At 45.3% G+C, this 11,075-nt stretch overlaps 1 protein-coding gene across 6 annotated transcripts in view; it reads left to right on the top strand.

Moving 5' to 3' along the window:
• Positions 1–3,116: 3,116 nt before the first annotated feature.
• The window catches only part of DYNC1I1 (dynein cytoplasmic 1 intermediate chain 1), a 293,645-nt gene continuing 285,686 nt past the window's right edge, over positions 3,117–11,075 (top strand). For 5 of the 6 annotated variants that reach the window (XM_021706893.1, XM_021706891.1, XM_008073846.1 and 2 more), the window contains exon 1: positions 3,522–3,636. In XM_021706893.1, coding sequence (XP_021562568.1) covers positions 3,529–3,636 — 108 coding nt within the window. In that variant the 5' untranslated portion in view covers positions 3,522–3,528. Of the gene's footprint in view, positions 3,179–3,519; positions 3,637–11,075 lie in introns of those variants that run through there. The other variant, XM_008073845.2, reaches the window with a different exon arrangement.

Below are 11,075 nucleotides of genomic sequence, written 5' to 3'. Positions count from 1 at the left end.
GCTGTTTTTGACGGATTAGAAAGGGGTAGATAAATGTTGAGGGGATGGGGAGGGGGACACTCAAGCTTTCCAAGTTTCCACCTAGAACAAAACAACTGTTGCTATCACAGTGATTTTTCTGATTGTACATTTCATTTTAGACAGCTGAAAACTTTCAAGTACGTCAGTTAGATTAGTCAAGACTGCAAGTAACATCTCAGATGACTTCTGGAATTCCTGCCAGGAGTTTTACCCAATACTGTTGAAAATTGTTGACAACCAGTATTTAGTGAGAAGCCTCACTTTTGTCAGCTCCATGGCATCTCTTGGAAAGAAAAAGCTTGGGAGATCCAGTGTGTGTGCTCTGTGTCCTTCCATGTGGCTCATCAGCTGAGTTGGTGGTCCTGCCTCCTAGGCACTGCCCTGTGCCCTCACGCCATCTGCCTCGCTCTGGCAGGACTCTGACCTTCGACTCAGTCTTGAACAGCCCCATGTAGGTGGGTGACCCTAAGCTCCCTTCCCCAGCTCCAGCACCTGCCCACTTCTCACCCTGCTGTAGCATTGTAACTGTGGGGAGCTCCTGTCACCCAGATTATGACATGCTGTAAGTTTCCGCATTTCCCTCTCCACCTTACTTTTCCAGTTCCACTGCCATCCTCTTGTCTGCTAAGAGTCAAATCATTACTGGATTTTCCTAGTTTGCTTCCACATCTAAAGTCCACACGGGTTCCCCATTCCCTCTTGGAGGCATGTCATCCAGTGCTAGTCCTCCAGTGCTAGCTTTCCATATCTGTACTCTCCAACCGCACCTCCCAGCCCGGTGAAGGCACAGCTAATACAGAGACACCAGGCCAGGCTCCAGGCAGCCCACCTGATTTCTTGGTCCTGCTGCTGAGGGACAAGGACTGACTTTAGCAAACTCTTTTTATTTTGTCACCTTCCTTTGCAAACAGCTGTGATTTTCATTATCCATTCCTCCACTTAGAGCTCACTCTTCAGTTTTTAAGGCTTCTCCAATGACCACTGCACATCATTTTTGCCAACTCGGGTTTCTGTTTCTTTCTTTTCTTTTCTTTTCCCTTCCTTCCTTCCTTCCTTCCTTCCTTCCTTCCTTCCTTCCTTCCTTCCTTCCTTCCTTCCTTCCTCCCTCCCTCCGTTCCTTCCTTCCTTCCTTCCTTCCTTCCTTCCTTCCTTCCTTCTGGAGTCTCACTCTGTTACCCAGGCTGGAGTGCGTGCAGTGGCATAATCACGGCTACTGATTGATTGATTGATTGATTATAGAGACGAGGTCTTGCCAGGTTGCCCAGGCTGGTCTCAAACCCCTGGGCTCAGGCAATCCTTTTGCTCTGGCTTCCCAAATTGCTGGGATTCTAGGTGTGAGCCACCGTGCCCAGCAAGCTTCTGTTTCCTGACCTGGATTCATCCCCACACCCTTTCTTCCACAGGTGTGGCACCTCCAGGTCTTCTCTTCCTCGGCTGGTTCCAGATTCATTCACACCCAATTCAGAGTCTGCTTGCCCCTCCATACATATCCCAGTCTTCCCCACTGGATCTTGATGACTATTTTGCTCTGCACTCCTGCAGATCCCATATGTTAGGGGGTCAGAAGCGTGGAGGGTTCAGAGCACAGCAGGCTGGAAGGCAGGTCTTGCTGGGTGGAGCTCGGTCATCTCAGGTTTTGAGACTACCATGAGAAGGGCATGAATGACACTGGCCTACCTGGGTGGCTGTGAGTCGATGTGGTAGTGGATGTAAAGGGCCTGGCCCTGAGGCATCAGCAAGCTGGTACTCAGAGAGTGTTGCCAGCTACGCCTCACAGTCACAGGTTTGAGTGATACCTTCCCTGCAAAGAGGCATCTGGTTCTACCTCGCTGTGCACTTCTGTGCGTTCTGGAGTGCCTGCCACAGTTAAACATCTTGCAAAGAGGGAATATTCTTTTTTTTTTTTTTTTTGAGTTGGAGTCTCACTCTGTCGCCCAGACTGGAGTGCAGTGGCCGCTTCCGGCCACTGCAACCTCGACCTGCTGGGCTCCGGCGATCCTTCTGCGTCAGCCTTCCAAGTAGCTGGAATTACAGGTGCTCACTGCCATGCCCAGCTAATTTTTTTAATTTATTGTAGAGATGAGGTCTCACCAAGTTGCCCAGGCAGGTCTCGAACCCACAGGCTGAGGCAATTCACTCACCTTGGCCTCCCAAAGTTCAGGATTACAGGCTGAGCCACAGAGCCTGGCCAAGAGGGAATATTCTAGAGTGCCTGCCGCAGTTAAGCATCCTGCAAAGAGGAATAGTCTAGAGTGCCTGCCTCAAAGGCTTGCTGAGAGGGGAAGACAGGGAATGGTAATGAGTGGCAGAGATCGGCTATGGCTGTCAGTATTATTATTTTACAAGTCTGGGCTGTCACAGTGAGCTGAGATGTATATAGTAGAAACTCAGGATACTTCTCAATGGTGTCTTTGTCTGCAGGTATGTCTTAGAGTGACTGCGGGTTGGCAACTACCTTCTAGGGACAATGACAGGAAGTTTGAGAATTTTTCACCATTCCGTCTTCTTTGGCACTTTTTTGCCTTCTGTTGCTCTGTCTGCCACTTCGGGACACATTATACATGTATCCTGGTTGCAATACACACAGCATGCCAAGGAATACTCACAGTGTGTAGGGTGAGTCACTGTGTTTTCCTTTATTTTAGGAATTCGGGCTGAGGGGCATCTTTGTTTCTTAGGGTTTCCATTCATTGGGAGCACAAAAGACTCAAATGTATAATCATAGTAATTAGCACCTTCTCCGAACTCATCTTATTTCAGAATGTTTCTGACACTGTCACCACCTGCTTTGCCCCAATATTAACTTTCAATCTCGCGCGGATGAGTTTTCCCAAGAGCTTGCCACGGTGCTCTCTTCTGTGTCGTGCATGACCAGCACCCTCGGTTTTATAGCAATAGGGTTGTGCTGAAGATGGAATTAACTGTGACAATTCAGGAGGAGTTTTATGGGAAAAGAAGATGAGCATATTGGGTTTGCTGTGCTTTCTTCCCTGATGCCTATAATGTCTGGCAAAATGAGATCTCCATGCCCAGGCTCAGCGGAGGAATGTCCATGGACACTTTAGGCATGTGTCTCTGAGGGTCATGGCCGCCTCTTTCTTTCTCACCACGGGGATGAGCTGCTTCATTATCATCTAAATTGGAAGTCATGGTGATGGTTCTTTTTTGATTCTACTATTTATGTTTTTGTTTATATGTTAAGAACTTGTGTTGTATAGAAAATGTGTTATTTAGAAGCTGCTATTCTTCTTTAGACCAGACAACATTGTATCTTTTTCAGATATTATGTATATAGACATAAAAGGGAAGATTTTATAGTGTTAGACCAGATCCAACTTAATTTGTTTTCTTGATTCTTTGACACAGGCTAAATAATACTACCTGTTTTCACCAGAAAATCACATTTTCAAGCTGCAATTCCTTCTGAATGGTTTTTGTGATGATAATGCCAGAAGATTATTTATATATATTCTTTTTTTTTTTCTCTTTTTCTCCCAGGAAACCAACATGTCTGACAAAAGTGACTTGAAAGCCGAGCTAGAGCGCAAAAAGCAGCGCTTGGCACAGATAAGAGAAGAGAAGAAACGGAAGGAAGAGGAGAGGAAGAAGAAAGAGGTGAGTCCTGGCTCTGGGGTGTCGGAGGAAAGCAAGCCACGTGACTGCCAGGGGTGGCTGGATATGTGAATCGAACTCCCTGAAATAACCCTGTTATGAAGCCTGAATAGCATGAGTGGCGTCTGTGTGCTCACCATGGCAAGGTTGTGACCACTGACTGTGTGGATCACCCTGGGCTGGTGGAAGATCCCCATCCACATACCCCAACCCCAGGGTCGCCCAGGCCGGAGCAGGAGCCTGGCATGGTCTGTGACCCATATTGTTAGAAACTCCTTAGCCTTTCTGTTCCTTAGTTTCCTAACCATCATATGGGATCCATAATGTACTTATTTTGTGGGGCCGTGAGGATTAAGAGCATTAATCCTGTGTAGTATTTAGTAGTACCTAGAATATAACCAGTACTTAATAAGTGCTGGCTTAAAGGGAAGGTTAAAAAAAAAAACTACCAGTAGGAACATCTTAGGAGAAAAATGAAAGTGATACCAATGGATTTCCATTGTTTCCTGAGAGGCGTGACTTTCTCATGGGAAATAAGAGTCCTAGGTTTGGTGAATGAAAGGCTATGCTTTGCTTGAGAGAGTGGATAGGCGCACAGGACTGAGGATGATGATTTGTCAGTACGGCAGGAAATGTCAGAGATTTTTCACTGAGGCCCCTCTCTGTGCCAAGAAGGCAAAAGAGACCCAGAGGAGAAATGTGGCCTTTCTGCTTCTGGATCAAGAACCCAGGACTCTTGGACCCCAATTCCACACCTTGCCATCATACTATGTTTTTTTTCCACTGTTGCAATCTATTAAATAATGTCGTTTTAACTCTCCAGTTGGTTGTGGCCATGTAGAAGTAGCCCACATCTCATACAAAAACTAGATGCCTAAGTTATTTTTGAATAGTTTTCTAAGAAGAAAACTGTGTAGTATGATATGCTTGTGTGTGCAAAAACACAGCCACTACCTTGACGGGTCTCCTGATGAAAAAGAAAGTGGATTTGGATGTACTCTAAGGCTAGGAGACCAAGGCAGCAGATGCGTCGCAATTATGTTCCAACAAAGTAAAAGATAATTGCAGCTGCATTTCAATCTTCCAGCATCTCGCATCTCCGTCCCATTATGCATTGATTGATGTGGTTGTTCATGTGTCCCCGACAATCACACAGAATGTTTTCTCCATGAAGATCTTTGCTGCTACATATACAGCCTTTGAGCGAAGTAGAGGTGAGAATTGACAAGGAATGGCTATTCATTTCCATGCAAAGTCAAAAAAAAGCATCATGCTATTATGTTTCCATTCCCTCAAATGTCGACACTTGCTGTAGTTTTAAAACACCTGTTATTCCTTACTAATAACCAGTTTCCCTTTAAACTGACACTCTAACACTCAACTTGAATTTCATAGAATTACTGCAAAATGCGTGTGATATGGAGAATCTGGCTCCAAATTATGCTGTCTGCTTTATCGTTTGCATTTTACACATTTTAGGGAAATTGCAGGCACACGTGACGGATTGAGGCAGGCTACTCCTTTTTCTTTTGCACCGAGCAGTTTTGCCTGGTGGGAGTTTAGCCTGTTACCTAGCAAAGAGAGCCCCATGAGGCTGGGGCACTAGTGGAGGGAAGTGTGAACTCTTGATGCTCCTGTCTGCTGCCTGGTTCTGAATCTAACGTCAAATCGTCTCGGCTTTTGCATTTCTTTATTATTATTATTGTTTAATGAGTCGGGGGTCTCACTCTGTTGCCTGGCTGGGGTGCCGTGGTATAGTCACAACTCCCCACAGCCTCAACCTCCTGGGCTCAGGTGATCCTCCCACCTCAGCCTCCTATAGTGCTGGGATTACAGTGTGAGCCATTGTGCCCAGCTGGTTTTCACATTTCTGAACTGACATGGAGGTGACTGAAACTTGTTTCACAGTGTCAGTTAGCAACAGAGTCCTAGGCTCCTTTCCTCAGAGCTTCTGATTTGAGTGATCCAAGACAGGGGCAGGCTTGGGATCCACTATACCTCATTACCTGTAAGGCCTCTTCAGACTTTAAATCCTCTCCCTTCACAACCCACCTCCCTCATAATGACCTCGCCCCGGCTCTGTGTAAGCAATTGTGGCAGATGCTGCTGACTTGGTGTTCCAAGCAGCCAAGACTGTCAGATAGAAGACAGTGGAAGCTGGGTGTCGTGGCATGCGGTTATAGTTCCAGCTTCTTGGAAGACTGAGGTGGAAGGATCACCTGAGCCCAGCTGGTGGAGGCTGCAGTGGCCGTGAACATGCCACTACCCTCTGGCCTGGGAGACAGAGTGAGACTCCAACTCAAAAAAAAGGGGGGAGCACAGTGGTTACATCAAGAGGTTTTTGAGTGGAACACGGCTGAGAAGCCTGGCTGGGCCCCACCCACAGTGGCCTCAAGTGAGTAGGAGACCCTTGAACCTGCTTCCTCCTCTGAGAAATGGGGAAAGAGCGGTGCTTTCCCACTGATTCAAGAGGACTTGAAATCCTGCGGGTCCACGAATGACACAGAGGAACTGGTCAGTGAGAAAGAGTCAGTCATTTGACCTCCAAGATTAGCCGTCAGAGGAGGCCAGTTAAGCCCATGGAAGGGCTGTGTGGGTCTGTGAGAGTTCACTTAGTGTGATGGTCTCCGGTGGCAGCCATGTTGCTGCAAAGGGCATGATTTTGCTCTTCTTTATGACTGTGTCATATTCCATTGTGTACATGTACAAAATTCCTTTTATCCAGTCCCCTTTTGTTGGGCATCTGAGTTGGTTTCATATTTTTTCCAAGACACTGAATACCGCCTGTTCTCATGACATTGGGTATGCAATCACAAAGGTAGGTACAACTGACGCAGGCACTGTTAGCTGGGAAGAGGGGAGGGGGAATGAGGGGCACTCACCCCCCCCACTGGGTACCAGTTTCATGGGACTGTAGTATTTTATGGCTGGAAGGAATCTGGATGTGATCGACTCTGGTTCTCTCTTCAGTGAGGAGGCCGGACCACAGAGGCTTAAGCCATAGAGGGAGGACCCTGTGTCCCCCATCACTTGGAGAGCCCCCCATTCAGTCAGCCATCCAGATGAGAAACCTGCACCATCCTCTGCCCACCGTCTCCCCAGTCACAATGGTCGACATCCTGTGTGGGCACAGCAGAGTACTTTTTTCTCCCCCCCTTCTCCTAAAATCCACTTTCCAACCAGATTTGGCTACTTCTATGTCCCTTCTGGACCACACTCTCTCTCTACAGGGAGCCTGCGATGTTCCTTCACCTCTGCATTCTCTGACCTCCTGTGTTTCCCTGTGGCCTCTCACCTGGCCATGAACTGTCTTTCCATTCTCATCACCAGAAAACTTCCTGTGACACCTTTCTCTACCCAGAGCCAGGTCGCTCTTGCATCCTGTCCTTTACCCGATCTTGCCACTTAGCACTGAGTGTCATAGCTTCCTCTTTACCTGTCTTTTTCTTTTAATGTATGACAAACTTCCAAGGGCAGGGATATGTGTGTGTTATCACAGAGTTGAGGTCCAGTACAGAGTTGGCCACCTAGCGGGCCTTCAGTTACAGAAAGGATAATAAATGAGGGAAAATGTGAACACAGAGACTCATTCGGGCAGGCCTGAGATGCTGGTCCAGGGCCTCCTTTCTAAGCAACTGGCATTCTGTCCTGTGAATCTTGGAAGTATCTGACCCAGAGTCTTGCTGATGCTCCGGTCAACTGGCTGCTGCTGTTGACTGCTGAGGGCAAGGTTTTCTATTTTTTGTGTTGTTTATAGAGAATTAGAAATAGCCTTCAGTTTCTAGGTTTGAATTTTATAAAGTTTCTTCAGGATTATATTTTAAAGAAAACAAATAGATTAAAATGAAACAAAATGCTCTTGCATGCTAAACTGAGTGACCCTTGTTTGATCATGATTCTGAAAACGTGTGAGAGTGAAGACCACCCAGGCTGACTATCTCCACAGAGTCCAGAAAACTGTGTCTGTGTTGTATAAAATTACCACACTCTGCTTTTTTGGATGTCAACTGCTTTCTTGGCTGTGGTGTTATGGATGAAATCTGATTTTAAAATAAATACAGTGACCACCATTTAAGACATAGGCCTGATTTCATGAGCACTTGGCCTCAGCGCAATGAGGTGAACTCAGTACGGCCACCCTGAAGCTTTACTTTGCCCCTGGCGTCCTGCCGAGCTGTGGATGGAGCCTGGGTGGGGCTTCCCTGGCCTGTCCGCACATGCCTCTTTCATCAACTTGGAAGTGTCTTCAGAAAAGTGATTGACAATTCTCTGCTGATACATTTTCTTTCTGAAATTTTCCTCTCTGGGTCTCAGCTGTGGTTATTCCCCTATAAACAAAAAATATCACTTGCTGAGAAAGGCTCCTTGTAGATTTTTAATTGCTAGTACTGCAAAATCACTCCTTGTTGAGCCGTTAAAACACAGTAGGATTCTGTAGCATTTATATGGGAAAATCAAGTTTCATGACCAGGGCACTTAGTAGAACTTTTGTGGGTAAAGTTACACTTGTCTCCTTTAAGAACTTCATTGGTAACAGTCACTGCCTTTACTTCCAGTGAGTCTCAGTTATCTAATTTTGCATTTTTCGTGGTCAGCTTTGGGTGTTGATAGCTTTCCTAAGCTTCTGTTATGTCTAGCAGTGGGGAGAGGTGAGGGGGCATGAGGGGCACCCCCTCCCACATGTACTAGGTACCATGTCCATTACCAGGAGGAGAGAGGACTTGCTAGAAGTCCAGACCCCACCTGGATGCAATTTACTTATATAGCAAATCCTCCCATATACCCCACTACTCTAAACTTTTAAAAAATTAAAATATAATAAAATTAAGCTAAACTTAAATGTGTAGCTGGACATTTTTTCTTATTAACGTATGCTATGATGTCTCCTATTTCCTTGAGAATTAGAAAAGGCAGAAGCAGAGGATCAATCCAGAGGCATCCTGTGCTATGCAAGTGAGGTTGTGGTAATGGGGTCAGGTGTGCTATTTTTTGTATAATGTGAGGTTACGCATGCTGACGTGTGGTTGATCCTCCAGTATGGTGCTTGAATTCTTCATGGTTTAAGTTAGAATAAATCCCCAAACAAAACAAAACCAACACCAAATTCTGAACCTTTCTACATAGGACATATGTGACAGAAAGTCTTGGATAGCAGACCTTAAGTTCATTCAAAAGGAAAGTATGAGGCTGATCTTCTTCTGTTGATTCTGTGTAAGCACCATTAGGACCTTTTGGTCTCTTCTGCATGGACACTCTGGCGTCCTTCAATACATTTTTGTTGCGTGGATGAGGGAAGATCTCTTGTTATTACTAGAATGTAGAAATGACGTGTTGTGAGTGCTGGGAGGTCTAGATGACTTGACTTCCACAGGGTGTTGTCAAGGGGCTTCCTGAATGGGGCGCAGGTGATGGAAATTGGCTCGAGTGATGTGTCGTTCCAGGATTCTGTAACTATAAAACGGCAGTTGCCAGAAGCAGACACGCATCTGTTCAGTCAACACATTTCTTATTGTGCATCTACCATGTGCCAGTCACTGATCCAGGTGTGAACATATTGTGGTGACCAAAAAGTTATACATCTGCCCTCAATAAAGCTGGCAGTTCAGTAATGGCTTGATCCTACACAGAATAGTACCATCCTATTCCATGCTGCATTCCTGAGACAATTGTGCACGTCTTGGTATTTTCATCTACATTTCTGTGACTGCTGTGGTCATTGCTTTCTCCTATTCCCTGTTTTGCTCCATCCTTCCCTAAACTTTATGGTGAGTGAACGTTGATGCAGACCCTGTCTCCATAATACCCTTTCTCTCAGTCTCATTCTAACTTTGCCTCTGCTATCTATATCCATGGACTGTTGAATTTGCTTCCGTCATTTAAATGTGAAGACTGGGAAAGAACATGAACTTTGATATCTTCACTGGTAGGGACTGAGCTGCCATTTCAGAATTTTAGGTTACGCACAAACACTCTGGAACTCTCGTTAGCACTTACTGAACTCGAAAAGTTGGTTTTCTCACTACAACAGATAGACTTCAAAAATTCAGGTACTTAGGCCCGAGGTGGATAGTGACAGAGGTGCTGAGCCCGGTGCCACATGCAGACGAGTTTACAGTTGGTGTGAGGGCAGCTGCCTGGCAGTGAGTCCTGGGTTGCTCTTACTCTTCTGCTTCAGATGCCAGGACTACAGTTCTACCTCCCTGCTTTGACATGCATGCTTGCATGCCTGAGGGGGGTGGGGTACCTGTCAGGACTCAGCCTACTCCTGGAGCAGGGTGTATGCCTGATAACAAAATAATTGGATTTCTACACACTGTAGGACAGCCTCACTTCTGTGAACTCACAAAGCTTTGCAGTGAGGCAGCTACACATCAGAGATCATGCTGTCATGTTTCAGATGTAGCATAAATACCAAATCTTGAGTAGTATCTGTGTTATCAAGGAGAGAAGAGACCTGGCATGTTGAAATTTCCCCAGAATCCCGCCCCAGTTCCTTTTTACTGGCATTTTAATTTGTCAATGTCCTGTAAAAATAAACCATCATAGAATCCAATGTCAAGAGACTAGTATGAAAAACATGATGTGTTTTTTTTAAAACAGAATTTGTGAGAGGAACTTGTTCTAAATGACTTTTATACTATACTTTTCAACATAATTTTTTTCTTTGAGTTAGTATATATAATGGAATCCTATTAAAATCAGAATCAAGTAACAAGACATATCCATATTTTCACACACAGGTTTTAACCCAGTTTATTTTAAACCACGGTAAACTTGTCCTCCCAATACTTACAGTGTATTTTATAGTTGTGGACTTTTGTAAATAATTTTACTTTTCAGCCCACCAGATTCTTAGGAGTCAATTCCTTGTTTGCACAATCCTGAACATGGGGCGTGACTATGTCAAACACATATCCATCAACAACAGATGTCCCGGGAGGGAAAGAAGATTCAAAAAAGCAGACAAAAATTTTAAAATATATATACTGGGTGCCAGAAAATGTGTATGTATTTCAAGCGATGTTATCTATGTATTATTTTTTGAAGTTGAATTGAATTACGGTAGCCAAGTGTAGTATGACATTCCCTCAACCGTGCTTTGGCCATTTTCTTTGATTGTCCTGCCTGTCACATGGTGATGCTAGCATTCATTAGATTAATGACATCTTTTGAGTAAGTGTCATCCTTAAAATGTCTATGCATGTTTTTGACACCTCTGGTATACACAAATCTGTATCCTCAGTCAGAAGTACTTTGCCTTAATGTTTTCTTCCAAAACAGCTGAGAGAAACTTTCCTCCCCTGTGACAGAGGCAGGAAAAAGCCTTCTGTCCAAAGAAGCAGCACCAGCCTGTCAAGGTCCAGTAGGTTGGGTATGTGTGTTCATCCTGCACACCTGGGCGGGTGCCTCCTCAGGGTGTCTGCTGGTCCTCACCGCTGCAC

This window comes from Carlito syrichta, unplaced genomic scaffold (genome assembly GCF_000164805.1).
Source record: "Carlito syrichta isolate Samal-C Ts95f unplaced genomic scaffold, Tarsius_syrichta-2.0.1 Scaffold316198, whole genome shotgun sequence".
Taxonomy (NCBI): Eukaryota; Metazoa; Chordata; class Mammalia; order Primates; family Tarsiidae; genus Carlito; species Carlito syrichta.
This window is presented reverse-complemented; position numbering and strand designations above follow the sequence as displayed.